A 22,495-nucleotide genomic window follows, 5' to 3' on the forward strand; every position below is an offset into this window, starting at 1 on the left:
TTTTCGGGTGGGCGGGGTGTGGCTTGGCTGAGCAGTGAACTTTGTGTTGTCACAACTTCAGTGTTCTCTTTCCTCTTCCCTGCCCTCCACTAAAAACCAACCCCTAAAGTTACAGGCTTTTGTCTTGCCAACAGGCAGTGTTGTCGTTGCTATAAATAGGCACCAGAGAGGAGTGTCTGGATTCAAGGACAGAGGCGTTTCACTGGCATAAAGGTCCAACCATCCCCAGTTGTGGGGAAAGAGGTAACCTGCCCTCCTTCTTACATGACTCTCCTCTGCCCTTGTGCCCATCCGGAGGAGCTCGGGGTGAGTGACAGGAGAAACCAGCAAGCCCCCCGCCCCCCCGCACCTGACAGGGCGGGGTTGGCCGCTGAGACTCCTGACTGCTGCCACGTCACTTCCGCCACGGCCATGGCCATGGCCACGTGAGAGTGAGTGGGGGCAGTGCCTTCCCCAGTTTAAGGACAGGGGCCAGGGACACATGAGCTGCTCTCAGGGCTTCTCCGTGGCTGCTCTGATCCCCGACTTGAGCTCCCCTTGCCTCGGGCTGTGTTGGCCCCAGGTCTAGAGAACACCACCTGCCTCTTGGTGCTTGGAAAAGTTTAGTGACCGAGCCCCAGGGGTTCCTCCGACCACCCCTTCTGTCGTGTTGATCTTTACAACAGTCCTCATTTGGCCGGGCTGGTGTGGCTCAGTGGTTGAACATCAACCTATAAACCAGGAGGTCAGGGTTTGACCTATAAACCAGGAGGTCAGGGTTCAATTCCCGCTCAGGGCACACGCCCAGGTTGCGCTCGATCCCCAGTTGGGGGCGGATGTGCAGGAGGCAGCGGATCAATGACTCCCTCTCATCATTGATGTTTCTATCTCCCTCTTCCTCTCCCTCTCCCTTCCTCTCTGAAATCAATAAAAATATATTTAAAAATAATAAGAAGAAGAAGACTCATATGAAAATATGTTTGGATCTCAAACCTCTTGCATTTAAAGATAAGATTTTTCTAAAGTTTTTAAATGAGTGTGAAGTTCTTTTGATGTGTCTGGAAATGGATATTGTAGAAATGAACATTTAGAAAATATGTAGTAGATGAGATTAAATGTTCTTTGGGGTAAGGACTAATTCAAAACAGTTCTTTGTAAGGAAAAATGAAAAGCCTCTGAGTTGATTTTCAAGTTCCTTTTATTACTCACATAACTGCGCATTTAGTGCGCATCTTTCAGATACAGGATCCGGGATAAACACAGGTGCAACTGCCCATCTCACGAGCAGGGACACAGTCTCTTCCTAACGAAAAAATGGGGACCGTGTGGCCACTCCTACTTTTACTAGAAATCAAATGTGAACATCTACTTCCTCTTCAAAAACAAGCATGCCTACAGTTCCTCTCTAAAGCTAATAGCTGAGCCTACTTGATGTAATCATTTTATCCAATGTTTTAATTCACCAATACGCTTATATGCCTTTTCCCATGTAAGTTATGATGCCAGAACATAACAGAGACCCATTCAAAGATACATGGACTAGAGTGGTGCCCTTATGAAACTCAAAATACTGGACAAAATTGGAATAATCTTAATGAACACGTCACACGCACACGGTGATCAGATATGTAACCTCAAGGCGGAGGAAAGGTGCTGGGTCCATGTGGCTGTGCCTGGCACCCTGTACTTTTAGGGAACACACTTCATTCCACGGAAACAGGCACTCCCCGCCAGTGTTCCCGCCTGCATTAAGAAGGGTCTTCCTCCGTGTGGTCTGCACTCACGGGCGCGGCTCCCTCGGGAGGGCTGCTGCAGCGGGCAGGCGTCTGGGGGGCTCCCACTCACTGGCCCAGCCCTTGGGGGCTCGTGGCCTGCCTCAAACATCAGCTGAGTGTGAGCAACCCGCTTCACGCCTTTTCAGTCCACTGTGGAGGGTGTGGCAGGGACACTTCAGAGTTACTCCTGCAAAGCATGACTTGAAACATTGATGTGTAATAAGCGCACGAGACGTGCACTGCCTGCGGGAGTGAAACGGACACCCTCCCTGCCTGGCGTGTCCTTTCCTGGTGTCAGGGGCAAATCGGGCAGCTTACTACCTGGGCCTTTTGATCTGGTGTCTGCAGCCGGCGGAGAGTTGGGGGCTGCGTTATAAAAAACATTTGTTTAAAATGTCTGCCTGGCCGATCTGGCTCAGTGGTTGAGCGCCGACCCAGGAACCATGAGGCCACCGGGTTTGATTCCTGGTCAGGGCACATGCCCGAGTTGCGGGCTTGACACCCAGCAGGGCGCGTGCAGGAGGCAGCAGATTGGTGACGTTTCTCTCTCATCGATGTTTCTATCTCTCTATCCCTCTCCCTTCCTTTCTCTCTAAAAAACATTGAAAAAATAATAACATAAAACCTATTTTTAAAAAACACGCCTGCTTCTCTCTATTGTGTGCAGTGAAAGCTTTAGTGACTTTTATCATGTACATCAGCGTGGGTCTGGAACTGGAGTATTGACTCCTAGGAGAAATGGAAGTAACTTCTACAACTGGGAAGAGAAAGCAATACAATACGACCTCATCCCGTCAGCACTCATTCCCGATGGATCAGCCACATCTCAAAACACTGCTGTCCAGAACGATTCAGCCAGGACAGTGTGTGAAGCGGAGACACATTTTATGTGGGGGATTCTCGAGAATTGGCTGACACGGGCTAATCAATATGTCAGGCATTCTTTTCAAAGATGCCATAGAAACTCTTAGGGATCAATAATGACATAGTTTGAGACAATTAACACAATATCAATCTAAGATAATTTAACAATATAACCTTAGAAAACTTCCTTCTTTTCTCCATAAATAAAGAAGGCGGGTGCATCATAATAGAGTGTACCGTGATTTCTTCACATTTGTCTTCTTCTACTTCCAGGTGTCAGTTGTGCCCTGGAAAAATACTTTAAAGTTTTATTCTGTGAGAGACACCATCAGAATGATACGTCCAAGAGTGAAAAAGTAAAACAAGCTGGCTTGGCTTGGCTCAGTGGTTGAGTGTCAACCCATGAGCCAGGTCAGGGCACATGCCTGGGTTGGGGCTCGATCCCCAGTAGGGGGTGTGCAGGAGGCAGCCAATCAATGAGTCTCTCTCATCACTGATGTTTCTCTCTCTCTCTCTCCCTCTCCCTTCCTCTCTGAAATCAATGAAAATATATGTTTAAAAAAAGTAAAACAAAGCAAAATAATCATTTTAAATACCTAAGAAAATTTTCAGTACTTAAAATGTTCTTTGTTATGAATATTCTCATTCCTTGCTTCTGATGGGAAGTACTTGGCATGCCCTTCTGGTCGGCGCTTGTGGGCCGGGCAGAGAGGAGCTGGCGTGCACGGTCTCGGGTTGTGCTGACAGGCATGGGTCAGGGAACCGGCGGGCAGCTGCCTGCCTCCTGGGAACAGCCTCTGACAGCTTGGCAAAGGAACACGGCTTTCTCTAACTAAATGAATGGTCACGACCTTGGCTGCATAGCGCCAGACACCTCCCTCCACCACGTCCTTAAATCCACCAGCAGTTTTTTCCTTCACATCAACCTCACTCCATGTAACTCGTAGCAACAATCCCTCGGACCTTTGGTGACACAGGCAGTGCCACCGACGACCTCATTCTGTGCTGAAGCTCAGCCCATGTTTATATGATGAGCAGCAAAATGCATAATGGGCACATCAAAGCTCACTCTACTAATGAGAGAAGCTTTGAGTGTCAGAGCTGGTGAGGATATGAGACTAGATCCCTAACCAGTGAGGGCACCTGAGCCCCGAACGCGCCCGTCTCAGGCCGCTGGCTTTGAGGGGATTAAAAGCAAACCCTCCCTTACCTAGACCTTTCTATTCCCCACACATTACACCATTCACCTCAAATGTCCTCTGCAACGTGTAACTATCTTACTCTTAGGCAACGTGTAACTATCTTTCTTTCTGAGAATGCCGATATGGCAGCTCCACAAAATAATCTGAATTTTATTACGTTTTTAAAAATGTTTCTGGGAAATGCTTAAAATAACACCAAGGGACTCGTGTTTAATGTAGTCATCACTGCCTTGCTGAACTGATAACTTCCCACCGCCACAGTCCTCGGTGCTACTGCTCTCAGCTGTCTCCCTCGCTCCTCCCTGGACCGAGCCGCTCAGAGGAAAACACGTCCTTTCATGGTGCCTGAGTGGGCTCTGGTTGCTAGGCTACCCCCTACCCGTGGGAGAAGTGTGATTAACGTTATTAGTTAGATACCAGCCAGCAGTCCACACAGAGAAGGGATTTTTTCCTTTGAAGAAGTTCTGTGCGTCAGCAGACACGGGCATGATCCGTGCTCACGCATGTGCATACATACACACCCCCTCAAGTGACTTCTGAGAACATGCTAAGACCAAAGTGAATCTAAAGCTACTGCAGGAATCAGAGGCCCTGCTGAGGGACATCGCTAAAAGTGACCATTACAGGGGCCCACGACCCACCTTCTGCCTCATGTTGGGCGTCTCCACCCCCTGGGGTGGGGGTTGTAGTTGCCCTCAGCTGCCAAGAGGCAGTACTCGGATCTGGTCTCCAGGGACGTCATCTGAGAATCATTCCTGGAAGGCTGCCTGTAAGAGGCGTGCAGCCACTGGGAGTGGGTGGGGAGACTACTGTTGGGGAGGGGTGCCCCGTGATACTCTCGCCTCCCGCACAGGCCCACACTGGCTGTTGGGGCCTGCGGGGAGTGGGGCAGCCTGTCGCCCCAACCCCCCATGGGCGCCGGGAGCACTTTCCTGCGAGCGGCCGAGACCACGTTGGCCACGACGGAGTCCTGGATGTCTCTGGGTCGGAAGACATCCTCCACAAGACCCAGAGGAGACTCGGCTGCTGCTTCCCAGGGAGCGAGTCTCCTGTCTGTTCCCTCTGGCCCCGCGGCAGGCTGGGCGGGGTAGCGGTGAGCAGGCCGGCGCGCCCAGGCAGGTGTCGCAGAAGCGGTGGGTGGGATGGGTCTTCCAGGGAGAGACAGCGAGCGTCCACTCTCCTAGAAGCAAGGACAATGTTAGGGCATCTTACCCACTGTGGTTTGTGCCAATGGACTGTCATTCTGGGCACTGGTGGGCCATGCCCACACCCTGTAAGAGCAGGTCCTCCGGAGCCTAGGCGGGGCCGAGCCGGCTGCCTAGGCGTGTGCAGGGCTCTGGGCCGGACCGGACTCAGGCCTCCTGGTCACTCTCCGTCCCTGAGCCCGTAGCTCCGAGGCTCCCAAGTCTCTTGGGTGTGACCCCTGTCATCCCGGGAGCCCCCAGCCTTGTCTGCCCCACACACACTCACATCTGCACGCTCTGCCCACCGCGCCGCGTCCTGTGCTCCCGCACAAAATACATAGGACACATCTACCGCCCGGAAGCAGACCGTGACCTCTGGGCCCCTTACTTCCCTCAAGTGACTTGGAATCTGCATCTCACCGTAGCCCTCTGCCTACAGCAGGGACAGGCGTGAGCGCTGAGACGTGCTAACGCCACTCGCCTAGCGGAGGGCAGGCCTCTCCTCGTGGGCCTGCCTGCGCTGGGGGAAGGGGGAAGGACCGGGGTCTCGTTCCTAAGCGTGGGGATGGCCACGTCTCTGAGGGCAGCGCTTCCCGCTGTCCCGTTTGCGTCTTCCCCCCTTGTGTACGGCCTCATTCCTTGTTTCTTGGACAGTTGGTATCCCTGAAACACACCCCTTTGGAAGCGATGTTCCCTCTGTCTAAACGTGCACAGAGGGTTTATGAAAGCCTTGGCACCGCCCGCACTCCTCACACACTCTGCCTGCCCAGGCGCCGCTGGCCAGGCTGGCGGGAGCAGCGGGCGCCCCTGGGCACGGAGGCACCTTCACGGCCCACAACGTCCCCTCCAGGACAAAAAGTGTTGCCTGGCTGGTGAGTGTGTTCAAATTCCATGAACGGTTTTTGGTTTTGTTTTTCAATATATTTTTATTGATCTCAGAGAGGGAAGGGAGAAAGAGAGAAACAGCAATGATGAGAGAGAATTATTGATCACCTGCCTCCTGCACGCCCCCTGCTGGGGATTAATCCCTCAACCTGGGCATGTGCTCTTGATCAGAATCGAACCCATGACCCTTCAGAACACAGGTCGAAGCTTTGTCCACTGAGCCAAACCAGCGAGGGCCAGTGAACGGTTTTAACAGCTTTTATTTCTCAGTCAAGTTATTAACTTTAAAGTGAATAGTAAACCTGGATCTGACAGGATAGCTCTGCTTCCAATGTTTTGTTTCTGCTTTTTCCCGCTGGGCACACAAAGAACGGAGATGGTTCATTCTGGGCTCACGCAGAAGAATGGAGGGTCCGTAGAATGGGTCTGGCTTCTCCTCAGTCATTAAAACGTCAGTAATAATGGTTGAATCCTAGCAAAAACTTGCCTCCGTATCCTAATGTAACCCTGTAATAAGTCTTCTTCCCTCTACGGTCAGGGTGGGCGGGGCCAAGCTTGGTATCAGTCATCATCGTGGGCGGGCTGATTTCCACGTCCCATTACCTATGCATTGGCGTCATCACTCACTCAGCACGTATTTTATTGAGCACCTACTATTCCCAGGCATTCGACTACACACCTGGGAGCACAGGGGTGATTCACTGAGGTCCTCGCCCTCAGGCAGTGTGCAACACTCTCCCGTGTTAGCTCCGCTGTGGCAGCTCAGCCACAAGTCATCCGGAGGTGGGGCTCTCCACCCATCGGGACAGGATCAGGAGGGACTGTCTGAACGTGAGACGCATTGGCATTCAGTGTGGCAAAGAGAAACGCAGCTCTCGCCTCTCTCTCACGGTGTGCGGATGCCTCCCTCTGTCTTTACAACGGGCGGAGCAGCATTGGTCTACAGATCCCCGGGGCGCCCAGGGATGCCTGCCTTCCCTGGTCTGTCTCTGGATAGAGCACCTCAGGTCCTCACACCTCAGAGACTTGAGGGGTGATAATAAAGGGACCCAAGACCCCACAAATGCAGGCGGGGCTCCTGAGGGCACGCCCAGGGGACTGGCATCACTGCTCATAACTGGAGAGAGAGCGAGCTACCACTCCCTTTGGGAGGCTTAAGGACCGCACGGGTGCACACACTTCAGAGCATCCACAGCACCGGATGAAAGACAAAAGCTTACTTTCGGGTCTTTCTCCCACCTGTTTAGTTTCAACGTCATCAGAATGGAAACTCAGAAATGAGAAAGTTCAACCCATGGTTGAATGACGTCCTGATAACAAAGATCTCAGAGATTTTTTTCAGCGAAGGTTGCCTCCCGTGTGCGCCCTGAGCGGATAGGGAGCCCACAGCCTTTTGGGGTACCGACGGCACTCCAGCCCCCTGAGCCGCCTGGCCATAGCTCCCTGCCCCTTTGATCCGGCTGCGCTGGCCTCTTCCCTGCTATGATCTCACCAGGCACCCTGATGCCCCAGGACCTTTGCATCTGCTGACCCTGCTGCCTCCCAGCATCAGCACCCATGACTCCGCTGCCCCTCCTTCAGGCCTTACTCACATCACATGGTCGCACTTTGGCTAGTCTCTCAAAATTCCCTGTCCCTCCTCGCTGCTTGATCTCTCCCCTAGGCGCACGCCCACCTAACAGAATAAATGTTTTTTCAGTTAGTTTGCTTACCTGCTTCTTCCCACTAGAATTTAGCTCCAGCTAAGACATCCTCAGACCTGGAACAGTGACTGACAAGTAGGTGCTTGGTGTTTGCTGAGGAATGAATGGCCATTTCACTATCACCAGAAGCAGGAGACGGGGCTGGCTTTGCCACGATGTGTGGTCACACCCTTCCGTGCAGCCCTTCCCCCAGGTCAGTGGCATATGGTGTGACTCTCACGCAGAGACTCCTGCCCACCCTCACCCGCAACATACACGCACCAAACCACGTGTCAGGCCAAGTTTGGCAAGACAAGTAGGATGAAGCAATACTTGCAAAGGAATCCATTTTCTAAACAGGTAGGAGGTTTTAACGTGGAGGGAAAAGGTTTGCACTTAGGTCTGTGGGACTGTGAGGGGTTTAAACTGCTTTGAGAAGTCTTAGACAAATTCTCCATGGAGATTTGGAATTCCTTTATCGAGATCTTTAAATATTGGGCAAATGTTCCCTGGAGGTTATTTAGACACAATCAAGCAGGGAGTCATGGGTCAGGAGAATTTTTAGATCATTTTTGTTCTAGTCTCTTAATAAAACAGTCTCTACCTCATATTCCCTGGGACCTGCCTTCTCCGAGTGAATCTTAAATTTTCCTCCACCATGTGAAGTTTGGGGAAGTTCTGTGGCAGCACTCTTATCTAAGCCAGGACTGCCCAGCCGGTGTGGCTCAGTGCTTGAGAATCTACTTATGAACCACGAGGTCACAGTTCAATTCCTGGTTGGGCACATGCCTGGGTTTCAGGCTCAATCCCCAGTAGGGGACGTGTAACAGGCAGCCAATCAATGATTCTCTCTCATCATTGATGTTTCTATCTCTCTCTCCCTCTCCCTTCCTCTCTGAAATCAATAAAAATATATTTTAAAAAATAAAAATAAGAAAACAAACAGAGGGGACTGTCCATTTCTGCTGGCCGAGAACCATGCATGGAAGCAGGACTTCTGAGCCGTATTATTGAGAACATGGGCAGCCACGTGAGCACACACTGCTTAAACAGCCCCGAGAACGCAGTCCACACGCCAGGCCTAGGGAGAGGCCGGCTGGTGGCCAGAGCTGCTCGTCTGACTCTGCCACGGACTGTGCATCTTAATTCCTGTTAGGTTCACTTTCAGATTACATTTTCAGTCCTAAATCAATTCACTTTTTAAAAAAATATATTTTTATTGATTTCAGAGAGGAAGGGAGAGAGAGAGACTGAGAAACATCAATGATGAGAGAGAATCATGGATCGGCTGCCTTCTGGCTGCATGTGCCCGACCAGGAATTGAACTGTGACCTCCTGGTGTTTAGGTTGATGCTCAACCACTGAGCCTTGCCGGCCAGGCTCAATTCACTTTTAAAAAGTATTTGAAGGGAGCCCTTTGAGAGAAAGGGTCCGGGTGTGAGAGTGGAAGCCGTCCTTGGACACCACGTGACTGTGGGCATCGCCTGACCTGGGGGTGCTGCCTGGCCCCTCTGGGCAGCATGGGGCTCTCCTGGGGCCTTGCCCTCCGGCTGTGCGGCGGCAGTAATGCGGGCTCCCCTCCGAAGCGGGAGGACAGACGGGGCTTACACGCCGACCCTTAGGGCACCAGGACAGGATTATTCTGTCATTGTGAGGAGTCAGAGGCCTGGGAGGACCTTTTGTTCAAGAGGCAGCGCCAGGCAGGCTGCCCACGGGATAAAAATAGGAGGGGCCTTGCTTTGAAGTGGGGTTGGCACCCGCGGGCGGCCCTGATAGGAGCCGGTGCCACCAGCATCAGGCCGGGGCAGGGCTGGCCAGAAACACGCGCTGACTTCACTTCCGCCGGCTCCAGGCGGGCCAGACGCAGGCTTCCTCCTGTCCTTGAACCTTTGGCTCTAACATCATAAAAATAACCCAGTCATTTGAGGTCAGGGAGACAGGTCGAGGGACTCCACATGCGTCTGGGGTCCCTTTCATCTCAGAGGCAAGGGCAACAGTAAAATGCACAGCTTTTTTTTTACTACCTGCTGGTTCCAGTTCTAAGCACTTCTTCCCGGTTAATCCCCTCAACAGCCCTACATTCCCCGCCTCCCATGTAAGGAAACTGAGGCGTGGCCATTAGTAATTGACGAGGCCACACAGTGAGGCTGTGTTTGCACAGGGAAACTGAGGAATCAAAGCCATAGAGGATAGAATTGTATCTAAATAGTGTATTTTAAGGCATCAAATCTGTTAGAGGAGAGAAATCACCCCAGCAGCCATTTTTACCCTCACACCCTCCCTCATCCTCACAAAGGAAGCGCGAGACTCTAAAGACACAGCTGTGAGCATCCTATTTACGGGGCCCCGTTCCAGGTCATTCGCTGGAACCGCCAGTGAGATAGTCTGTAATTCTGGGGAAAAGCCTTCCTTCAGTATATTTCTTGTAAAAGTCTACGTTAATCCATTAGAACATAAAAATAAAACCTTTTAATCACGTTTCTCTCTAAAAGATTTAAACAGTAAAGGTCATTGAGATCCCACCACAGGAAAAAAACAGATGTAAGAAGTTCTAATTTCATCAGTTTCTATAGAGAAAATGTAATTTTCACCATAAGCAAAGGATGTTGATCCTGTGAAGTAAATGAATCTTTGACCTTGTGGGGGCTTCTGTAGAGAAAAATGTCAGTGTCTGGCACCTGTAAGCACGTAATAAAGGAGACTATCATGATTAGTATAAAATTAATGCTTATGTACCTCACATGATAAACTAGAGGCCTGGTGCATGAAAATTGTGCACGGGACGGGGGTCCCTCAGCCCGGCCTGCACCCTCTCCAATCCGGGACCCCTTGGGGGATGTCTGACTGCCGGGGGATCTGGCCTAAACTGGCAGTTGGACATCCCTCTCGCAATCCGGGACCCCTGGCTCCTAACCGCTCACCTACCTGCCTGCCTGATCACCCCTAACCACTCTGCCTGCTGGCCTGATCGCCCCTGACCCCTCTGCCTGCCTGCCTGATCGCCCCTAACTGCCCTCCCCTGCTGGCCTGATTGCCCCTAACCGTCTCTGCCTTGGACCCCGCCACCGTGGCTTTGTCCGGAAGGACATCCAGAAGATGTCTGGTCTAATTAGCATATTACCCTTTTATTAGTATAGATTATAAAGCCACTTAAAGTATCTTTCCCGACGTGAATTCAGTGCTAGCTGTCCCTAATATCCTAAATACCTTTCCTAAGACACACCCAGGCCACCTTTCCCTCCTGCCCTCCCTCACAAAGAAGAGTCACTGTGAACCTGCATCTGCCCTGAGAAGAAAAGAGAGAAGAGAGGCTTTTCATAGATGATGTGCCTACTACCTGTGGATGAAGAGGGGGTGATGCCATAAATCATAAGTTCCTAACCTGGCGGGTCCTGGTGGGCAGTCACGCCCCAGGCCCATAGCTCCTTAGGGAAAGGTTTTGAGCCAACCCTGCCCATGGCTCCTGTGCATGCAGGCAACACAGCTGTGCATGCAGGCAACACGCCTGTGCATGCAGGGAACATACCTGTTCATGCAGGGACACACCTGTGCATGCAGGCAACACAGCTATGCATGCAGGCAACACGGCTATGCAGGCAGGAAACACAACTGTGCATGCAGGGACATACCTGTGCATGCAGGGAACACACTTGTGAGTTCAGGGACACACCTGTGCAGATAGAGAACACACCTGCACATGCAGGCAACACAGCTGTGCATGCAGGCAACACAGCTGTGCATGTAGGGGACACACCTGTGAAACCCAGAAGCGATCCCCTCTCTTGTTACCCATCCTATAACCCATCCTGGCCCTGCCCCCCCGACTCCATGTAACCTGCCTGCTGTCCCTCCTTAATTTTGAATGCAGGAAAGAAGCCGCAAAACTGTCCTTGTGCAGAGCCTCGCACTCTTGTTCCACGTGTGCTGTCGGTCTGGTTCAGACAGACTCTTCAACGTTCTCTCCCAGTCAGGGTGTTTCTTGCGCCGCCGTGCTGCAAGGGACCCGTGGCCCTGCAGCAAGCCCGTCTCCAGAGGAAATGCATCAGTTAGGATGTCGGGGACAAGAATTCTTAAGACATGTCTGTGTGCTGCCTGACCACCTTGACTGGGCCTTTCCAAGTCCCCCTGGCGTGGTTGTAAGACAGCCTCTGCCGCATCCTGATTACATTAAAAACTGGCAACCAGAGCGAGTTGACGGTGATGACAGAGACACCACAACTCTGTCCATGCAGAACTCCATGTCTGCAACGTGACCCTCTCCTCTCTGTTCCTCCACGCCCCTCCTCACCATCAAGCCGCGGACATCCCATCTGGTCAGCACCACACTGACTCAAGGACATGCCTGGTCTGCTGATGCAGAAGCAGAGTTTCCCTGAAGCGAAAGGCATCTTGGCTTCAGGCGTGTCTCAGTCCCAGGCCATGGACTTGGAGGACCCTACAGACCACACGCTCATGAAACCAGACGGAAGGACGCCCGGCTGTGCAATGATCACCCACGCCCTTCCCTGGCCCACCCGTCAGTAGAGCCCACACTGCTCCCTTAGTCCCGTGAGGAGTGAGTTTTCTCCCATGTCTCCACCCCCTCTGGAGTCAGGTCTCTGAGACCAGCTCACCTGGGACTCTGGGCTCGGTGCCATGTCCTCAACTAATAAACCTCTACTTTACTATTTAAAAAAATTTTTTTAAATATCTTTTTATTGATTTCAGAAAGGAGGGGAGAGGGAGAGAGAGAGAGAAACATCAATGATGAGAGAGAATCATTGATCAGCTGCCTCCTGCACACCTCATACTGGGGATTGAGCCGTCAACCTGGGCATGTCCCCTGATGGGGAATTGAACTGTGACTTCCTGGTTCATTGGCCAATGCTCAACCACTGACCCACACCGGCCAGGCTAAACCTCTACTTTATTGTCTGCAAACTTCTGTCCGCGTTGATTGGTTGGAGGCGGGCAGGTGAAGACCCCTCTGGTCTAGTAGCACAATGACACAAAACTGGGTACCATTCTTCCACAAGGATGAGGGAAGTGCAACTTGAGGAAAATGACTTATTCCATCTTTGTAACTGCTTTTTCTGTCCATCACTTTTTTAAAGCTGATTAGATAGATCCCTTGATTCATATCTTGAGCCCTAGGGAAAATGTTTAACCTACTGTTTTTGGGAAATTTTTGAGATTTATTACCAAATCATATTTATGTTTCCTTTGTCAAAAAAAACATGGCCTTGGAGTGATGTTTAAAATTAGGAATAAAAAATATAATTTTCCATCTGGGAAATCGCCACCAATTGTTTTCTTAAGCACAGAGCAGGAAAGATTTTGTTTAATTGACTTAGCACATCCTGGTCCAACTGATAAATTTTCTATTAATGACATCTTTCTCATTTGAGGGAATTTAGACAAAAACTTCATGTATTCATTTCATTTTATTTCTTTTTTTAAATAAACACCTTATTATTTCTTTTTCTTTTAATTGATTTCATAGAGAGGAAGGGAGAGGGAGAGACAGAAACATCAATGCAGAGAGAATCATTGATCAGCTGCCTCCTGTATGCCCCACACTGGGATCCTAAAACCTGGGCATGTGCCCTGACCAGGAATCAATCTGTGATCTCCTGGTTCACAGGTCGATGCTCAACCACTGAGCCACACCAGCTGTGCTCATTTCATCTTAGAGGCACAGGAACACTGTAGAGTAAGTGGGGTTTGAATGGCCATTTTTCTGGAATAGATAAAAGACCACTGGGGGCAAGGGGCAAGGGGCCAAGAGTGGGGGTAATAGATTAAAGCAGAAAACTAGATTGAAGCAGCACTAGTCATGAGGGTGTGTGTGCTTTTCAAATAAAACTGGGAAACTTAGAAACATTTTCTATCAGAAGTGTCCCAGGCACATTTCTTCAAAATAGGAAGCATTGACTTCATTTGGAAAATACTTGGGCAGGCGCTGGCCGGGTGACGCAGTTGATTGCAGCGTCATCCTGATACACCAAGGTTTCAGGTTCGATCCCCAGTCAGCGCACTTACAAGAAGCAACCAACGAATAATGCATAAATACGTGGAACAACAAAATGATGTTTCTCTCTCTCTCAAACCAGTTATTGTTTAAAACTGTTTAAAAAAAGAGAGAAGAGAGCACTTGGGCACTTAACTTATTGGAGGGAACACAGGCAGGTCTATCCACTGTGTTGCTTACCTGAAACTAATGCAGAGTCATGCTGAACGGAAACGGTAATAAACACACCCAACTAAACAGCTAGAAAACAGCAGAGGGAAGACAGACTGACATCTGTGTCAGCCTGTGCTCCCTCAGCGGCAGCCTCGGAGCCACCGTGGATGTCCAGGGCATCTGATTTCATGACGCTGAGCTACAGCTCAGGCTCTGGGCCCAGGTAGGCCATTACACTGCTGTGAAATGGAATCAGAAGAAAGAGAATACTACTCCCAGGCACATCTGTACTCCCACCAATGGCTCAAGGGGGCAGTGCACAGGTATTGGTATGTCTACTGACCAGGCTTAAAATCAGAGACCAAGCATTTCATTGTGCCCTCGGCACTAGCTATCATCACAGCCTCTCCTATCTGCAGGGCTCTCTCATTGCGCCCACCGAGGGAAGGTATGTCTACTGACCGAGGCTGGACCGCCTGGAATCTCACACGTGGTGACCGAGGCTGGACCACCTGGAATGACACACGTGGTGACCGAGGCTGGGCCACCTGCAGTCTCACACGTGGTGACCGAGGCTGGACCACCTGGAATCTCACACGTGGTGACCGAGGCTGGACCACCTGGAATCTCACACGTGGTGACCGAGGCTAGACCACCTGGAATGACACACGTGGTGACTGACCTACGCTGGACGTTTGGTGTGTGTTTTACCTGGGAGGCATGATCTCTCTCAGTTCTTTCATGGAAAGGCTGAAGGAGACTCTCCTACAGTTTATTACTGTAGGTCATATGGTCCCGGATGAAATGCTACTGTGATGATATAATGAGCTGCTAAATTCAGGTCGGTCTAGGCCAGTGGTCGGCTAACTGCGGCTCTGTTGACTAATGAGTTTGCTGACCACTGACCTAGACTCTCGATTCCAATAATTACAGGCTGTTGTTGTTCCTTGTGATTAAGCCCCTATCCCAGTGGTCGGCAAACTCCTTAGTCAACAGAGCAGCAAACTTCAGCTCATGAGCCACAGTTTGCCGACCACTGGTCTAGGCCAGTACTTTTTTAAAAAAAAAAAATAAAGTCAAGCTGAGAAAAAATGAAGCTTGACCATGCGGTGTGACCCAGGACACACTGATAAACAGTTACGCCCCATTCCCAAGGCCGGGCTTGACCTTGGGCATGGCTCACAGTTCGAATATTACAGAAGTCTCAGAGCAAAGCAAAATGATAGCAAAACCAGCTGAACAGTGGCAGCAAAGAAGACGATGGCTAAATGGTTCTTATTTGTAAAAGTTTGCTTTCTGTGTGAGTGCACAGTACACGTGACGTAATTTTATAAACAGAACCTGCATGGGACAGCAAAGGACAAAGAGCCAGTGATTCAGGAGAAAGGACAGGCAGAAGGTTCCAGAAGTTCTGCTTCACAGCATGGCAGGCCCATTGCCTACCTCGCTCTAGGGTGCCTGATGGTGTCCAGGACCGGACTCCCTCTGAGGCTCTGGACGCTCCCTTCTCAGGAGGATCTGTTTTAAGTGCCGGGGTGGCATTGCAGTCACACTGTCCCCACATGGGGCCCGGAGCAAGCCCTCTGGGCTGGGCCTCAAACAGAGGAGAAGGTCCCTCACCACCTAAGCTCCGTTTTCCTCTCCTTAGAAAGTGTACTTAATTTTAAGGTACTTTTCTTTCAAATACCCTGGAATTAGAGTGGTAAGGAATAAACAAATTTTGCCTTGTCAGGTCTTAAACTGACCCATTCTTTTAAAAAGTATTGAAGTAAATCAAAGTACAAGATTTAAGAGCCTGAATGTTCTTTAGCTGACATTTATGTGGAACATTATAAACTCCTAGGAACAGGGAGTAGAGGTTCCTTTGCCACCTGCACGGCGCTGCGGGTGGGGGGTGGGGGGTACATGGGGGAGGTGGGGGTGGAGGTGTGGGTGGGGGACACAGGCTGGGAGAACTGATGGGCCTGGTCCCATCTGCTGCGTCGGCCCCCTTACCCACTGGGCAGCTTTGGGCAATTTTCTTAACCTCTCTGAGCTCCAGTTTCCTTATCAGCTAAGAAAAAAACGAGGATCATTTCCACCAAATAAGGTTGTGGTGAGATTTCACTTCAGTACATGCATTAAACAAAGCTTTTAGCGCATTTCATGTGCCCAGCATACATGAAATACAGTCGTTCTCCATCTCTTCTCCACAGGTGTGTGAGGTTAAGTTAAACTGAAATTTACCATCTTGCAATTCCATTCATTAATTCTAATTCCTTCTTTTTCACCAGTGGAGACCTTCACTCTCATCCTCAAATAGCTAGCTCCCCAATTTCCTTATAGTCATTTCTCCTCCACTGGGAAGTGTACAGACATGTATCTCATATTACAGACCTCCGGACAGGCACCACCTTTTCTGTTTCAGAAATAAAGTTGAGTGTGTCAAAGGTCTGAAAACACTGCAGTTGGATCAAAGCTGCCTCTCCGTTGGGGGTTTCTGCCACGTGGTCCCACACTCTCTGTGCCTTGTCTGTCCACCCCATCACTCCATCACCTCACTCTTCAGGTTCAACAAAAACTTTGGGCTCCTCCCCTGTGATCCGTAAACTGCATGAGCTTTTTTCTAGTTTTGCAAATTCTACAATCATATCTGTTTTCATTTAAAAAAGCTAATTAGCCTTCAAAGTGCATCAAAAGACTCCGTTAGCCTAGATCACAAGATAAGAATGTTCTGATTCATGCCAGAGAGATTTAAGTTAGTTATTACTGAGAACATCTGTGACTGGTGATAACAGACTCGATTGCTCTCCCACCATGAGAAGTCATGAATCCCTCCCTTTCTCAGAGATGAGGAACTTGGTCCAGTCCCTCATCAGGATGATAAAATTCATATCATTCTGCTTCTAGAAATATTTATTCTCTGCCTGGATTAGAAGCAGGGTGCTCTATGAAATCACATCTGGAGGCCTCTGTATTCTTCTGTTTAAAAAATCAGTGAGCCTGGGAGGCTGAGCCATTGAGCCCTACAGAACACCTACTACACAAGGCCACTCTACCAATTCCAGGAGATATAGCCACTCTACCTAATACATAGAAACAAACACAGGGAAGCAGCCAAAATGTGGAGACAAAGAAACATGTCACAAATGAAAGAAATGGAAGCAAACAAACTACTGGATATAGAGTTCAAAACCATGGTTATAAGGTTACTCAAGGATCTACATGAGACTTTCATGGATCTTAGTGAGAACATCAAAGACATGAAAAAGGACCAGTCAGAGATGAAGAATACACTAACTGAAATAAAGAATAATTTACAGGGATTCAACAATAGAGGAGAGGAGTCCAAGAATCAAATAAAGGATTTGGAATATGAGGAAGCAAAAAACACCCAATCAGAAGAGCAAAAAGAAAAAGAATCCAAAAATATGAAGATAGTATAAGGAGCCTCTGGGACAACTTCAAGCATACCAACATCCACATCATGGGGGTGACAGAAGGAGAAGAGAGAAAGCAAGATATTGAAAACCTATTTGAAGAAATAATGACAGAAAACTTCCCCTCCCTGGTGAAAGAAATAGACTTATAAGAAAAGGAAGCACAAAGAGTCCCAAACAAAAGGAACCCAAAGAGGCCCACACCAAGACACATCATAACTCAAATGCCAAAGGTTAAAGACAAAGAGAGAATCTTAAAAGCAACAAGAGAAAAGCAGTTAGCTACCTACAAGGGAACGCCCATATGCTTGTCAGCTGATTTCTCAACAGAAACTTTTCAGTCCAGAAGGGACTGGCAAGAAATATTCAAAATAATGAATACCAAGGACCTACAACCAAGATTACTCTACCCAGCAAAGCTCGCATATAGAACTGAGGGTCAGATAAAGAGCTTTACAGATAAGAAAAAGCTAAAGGAGCTCATCACCACCAAACCAGCATTACATGAGATGTTGAAGGGTCTTCTTTAATAAGAGGAAAGAGGAGGAGGAGGAGGAGGAGGAGGAGGAGGAGGAGGAGGAGGAGGAGAAATAAAAAACATGAACAATAAAATGGCAATAAATATCTATCAACAATTGAATCTAAAAATAAAAATAAATGAACAATAAATCTAATAAACAAAATAAACTGGTGAATAAAACAGAATCAAAGGCATGGAAGCATGGAATAGACAGGAATATCAGGGGGAAGAGAGGAGAGGAGGGGGGAAGAGATTAACCGAAGATTTCACCTATGGATATAGACAGTAGGGTGGTGAAGGCCTGGGGCAGGGCGGGAACCGGGTGGAGTGGGCAATGAGGGAGAAGAGGGGGACATCTGTAATGCTCTCAACAATAAAGATTTTTTAAAAGAGAAATCAATGAGAAACAATGTTCCATTCAAATTCTGTGTCAAGGTTTGGGAGGCGGCGGGGAAGCCCTGCCTGCGGGGACGGCATTTGTTGCCATCTACTGGACACTGGGAGTAAAGCCGCCCATGGCACTCTGTCTGGGTTTCCCTCCACTCAGACCACTAAAAGAGGCGCATTTCCAAGAAGATGAAGGGGTGAACTGGAAAACTACTTACAGGCTGAAAGAATGAAGCTGACTGAAGTGTTTTTTGTGTTAGAAAAGTATTTTTCAAAATGTGGGTCACAGCCTACTAGCATCACAATCACCAGGGGTGTATTCCACCTGAACCTACTGAACCCGAAATTCTAAGCAGGGGCCAGGGGGTCTGGACTTTTCCCGGGGAACAAACATTGGGCAGCTGTGTGGGAACACTGTGAAGGCGCTAGTGTGTGAAAGCTAAGGTCTGTGCCACAGGAAATCAGGGTACTTGGTGAATTCAAGTGTAAATTAAATTAAAATCGAAAGTTCTGAGTGACGTATTTTGCTTTGCTATTTATTTCAGCAACGCCACCCAAAATGAGTTGTGGCAGTCTGCTGGCTAATTCATAAGGTAGAATTCAAACTCTGTGTAGCCCCTAATGGGTTTACAGGAAAGATTATGGTTGGCACTTTCTGATAAGTACTAACAAGTAGTTGGACCACAATACATTCTGTGTGATTAGGGGGAAAAACACCCGAATTGTGGAAGGACCAATATGACACTTTAAATTAGCACTTTATTATATACTTCAGCCTATTACTGACTGACTTTTTAGCTTTAGAGGATGGTTTTGTGAACATTTTTTTAATGTTTGGGGGAAAAAAGAACTTAGGGGTGTGCCATGCAAGAATGGGATCTAGTTGCTTTTTCACTTTTAAAGAAAAAAAAATGTGATTAAATGTCACAAAAGAAAAAGCTGAATGAAATCAATTAAATTGTTTTTGAAATAAAAGCAATTTTTGAATCAGAGAAATTTTTCAGATTCTCGGCTTGCTTGGCTTTTTTCTCTTCAAGATCAGTCCTGACTTCTGCTTCTGACTCAGAGGATTCTAGAAGTTCCAGAAAACCCACAAAAGTCCCCCAGGGTTTGAAAGGCGGCTGGAATTTAGGCTCCTCCCTGCACCAGCGCTCATCCTCTGAGGACTGCTTTGCGTCGCTGGCAGGGCGCTGGGGGTTTGCAGGCCCAGGGGTCACTCTTTCTGCTTTTGGAAACCGATCCCACTTCTGGGGCAAGGGGATCGGTTACCCTGCAGAGGCGGGTGCTGACCCTTTGTCCTGGGACAGTGGCGGGAAGAGGGATGGGAACAGCTGTCTGCCACGGCCTCAGAGCCTGGGGACCGGCCGCCCTGCCATGCCCACTTCCCTGGAGAGGCCCCTGATGAGTCCACTCTCCTGTCCTGGGAACACATCTAACTCCAGCCTTTCCCCGTGAGAGTTCGCTGGGCACTGCCCGGGCACCTCACTTGTTTGAGTTCACATCGGTGCTTCAAATTGAGCACAGCTGATGTTGGGTTTCCCTTTAAAAAATATACCGAACCCAAATTTTTAAAAGGTGGTCTCCTCTTTGTAAGCCACTCCAATAACGAAATACCAAGACAATAAAAACTTGGCTGCCAGCTGAGCAGAGAGCAATAGGGGCACAGGGACCCAGAAAGCGTCAGTGAGGGTGAGGCAGGAGAGACAAGACAGGGCTCCCAGTGGCCCACTCCCTAGGTCAATAGGCGATTAACACACACACTGCTCCATTAGCACAGACTGCTCCATTAGCACACACTGCTCCATTAGTGCTCACACTGCTCCATTAGCACACACTGCTCCATTAGTGCTCACACTGATCCATTAGCACACACTGTGCCATTAGTGCTCACACTGCTCCATTAGCACTCACACTGCTCCATTAGTGCTCACACTGATCCATTAGCACACACTGCTCCATTAGTGCTCACACTGATCCATTAGCACACACTGCTCCATTAACACACACTGATCCATTAGCACACACTGTGCCATTAGCACACACTGATCCATTAGTGCTCACACTGATCCATTAGCACACACTGTGCCATTAGTGCTCACACTGATCCATTAGTGCTCACACTGCTCCATTAGCACACACTGCTCCATTAGTGCTCACACTGATCCATTAGCACACACTGTGCCATTAGTGCTCACACTGCTCCATTAGTGCTCACACTGCTCCATTAGCACACACTGCTCCATTAGCACTCACACTGCTCCATTAGTGCTCACACTGCTCCATTAGCTCACACTGCTCCATTAGTGCTCACACTGCTCCATTAGCACACACTGCTCCATTAGTGCTCACACTGCTCCATTAGCGCTCACACTGCTCCATTAGCACACACTGCTCCATTAGCGGTCACACTGCTCCATTAGCGCTCACACTGCTCCATTAGCACACACTGCTCCATTAGCACACACTGATCCATTAGCACACACTGCTCCATTAGCACTCACACTGCTCCATTAGCACACACTGCTCCATTAGCGCTCACACTGCTCCATTAGCGCTCACACTGCTCCATTAGCACACACTGCTCCATTAGTGCTCACACTGCTCCATTAGCACACACTGATCCATTAGCACACACTGCTCCATTAGCACTCACACTGCTCCATTAGCACACACTGCTCCATTAGCGCTCACACTGCTCCATTAGCGCTCACACTGCTCCATTAGCGCTCACACTGCTCCATTAGCACACACTGCTCCATTAGTGCTCACACTGCTCCATTAGCACACACTGATCCATTAGCACACACTGCTCCATTAGCACTCACACTGCTCCATTAGCACACACTGCTCCATTAGCGCTCACACTGCTCCATTAGCGCTCACACTGCTCCATTAGCACACACTGCTCCATTAGTGCTCACAGTGCTCCATTAGCACACACTGCTCCATTAGTGCTCACACTGCTCCATTAGCACACACTGCTCCATTAGCACACACTGCTCCATTAGCGCTCACACTGCTCCATTAGCACACACTGATCCATTAGCACACACTGATCCATTAGCGCTCACACTGCTCCATTAGTGCTCACACTGCTCCATTAGCACACACTGCTCCATTAGCGCTCACACTGCTCCATTAGCGCTCACACTGCTCCATTAGCACACACTGCTCCATTAGTGCTCACACTGCTCCATTAGCACACACTGATCCATTAGCACACACTGCTCCATTAGCACTCACACTGCTCCATTAGCGCTCACACTGCTCCATTAGCGCTCACACTGCTCCATTAGCGCTCACACTGCTCCATTAGCACACACTGCTCCATTAGTGCTCACAGTGCTCCATTAGCACACACTGCTCCATTAGTGCTCACACTGCTCCATTAGTGCTCACACTGCTCCATTAGCACACACTGCTCCATTAGCGCTCACACTGCTCCATTAGCACACACTGATCCATTAGCACACACTGATCCATTAGCGCTCACACTGCTCCATTAGTGCTCACACTGCTCCATTAGCACACACTGCTCCATTAGCGCTCACACTGCTCCATTAGCACACACTGATCCATTAGCACACACTGATCCATTAGCACTCACACTGCTCCATTAGCACACACTGCTCCATTAGTGCTCACACTGCTCCATTAGCGCTCACACTGCTCCATTAGCACTCACACTGCTCCATTAGCACACACTGCGCCATTAGCACACACTGCTCCATTAGCACACACTGCTCCATTAGCACTCACACTGCTCCATTAGCACACACTGATCCATTAGCACACACTGATCCATTAGCGCTCACACTGCTCCATTAGTGCTCACACTGCTCCATTAGCACACACTGCTCCATTAGCGCTCACACTGCTCCATTAGCACACACTGATCCATTAGCACACACTGATCCATTAGCACTCACACTGCTCCATTAGCACACACTGCTCCATTAGCGCTCACACTGCTCCATTAGCGCTCACACTGCTCCATTAGCACTCACACTGCTCCATTAGCACACACTGCGCCATTGGCCCTCACACTGCTCCATTAGCACTCACACTGCTCCATTAGCACACACTGCTCCATTAGCGCTCACACTGCGCCATTAGCACTCACACTGCTCCATTAGCACTCACACTGCTCCATTAGCACACACTACTCCATTAACACACACTGCTCCATTAGCACACACTGCTCCATTAGCACTCACACTGCTCCATTAGCACACACTGCTCCATTAGCGCTCACACTGCTCCATTAGCGCTCACACTGCTCCATTAGCACACACTGCTCCATTAGTGCTCACAGTGCTCCATTAGCACACACTGCTCCATTAGTGCTCACACTGCTCCATTAGTGCTCACACTGCTCCATTAGCACACACTGCTCCATTAGCACACACTGCTCCATTAGCGCTCACACTGCTCC

At 49.4% G+C, this 22,495-nt stretch overlaps 1 protein-coding gene across 1 annotated transcript in view; it reads right to left on the minus strand.

The window, feature by feature from the left end:
• Positions 1–1,167: 1,167 nt before the first annotated feature.
• The window catches only part of SYNPO2 (synaptopodin 2), a 169,897-nt gene continuing 148,569 nt past the window's right edge, over positions 1,168–22,495 (minus strand). The window contains exon 5 of the mRNA XM_080671922.1: positions 1,168–5,000. Coding sequence (XP_080528048.1) covers positions 4,470–5,000 — 531 coding nt within the window. The 3' untranslated portion in view covers positions 1,168–4,469. The remainder of the gene's footprint in view (positions 5,001–22,495) is intronic.

Source organism: Plecotus auritus (assembly GCF_963455305.1).
Source record: "Plecotus auritus genome assembly, chromosome: 6".
Classification (NCBI taxonomy): Eukaryota; Metazoa; Chordata; class Mammalia; order Chiroptera; family Vespertilionidae; genus Plecotus; species Plecotus auritus.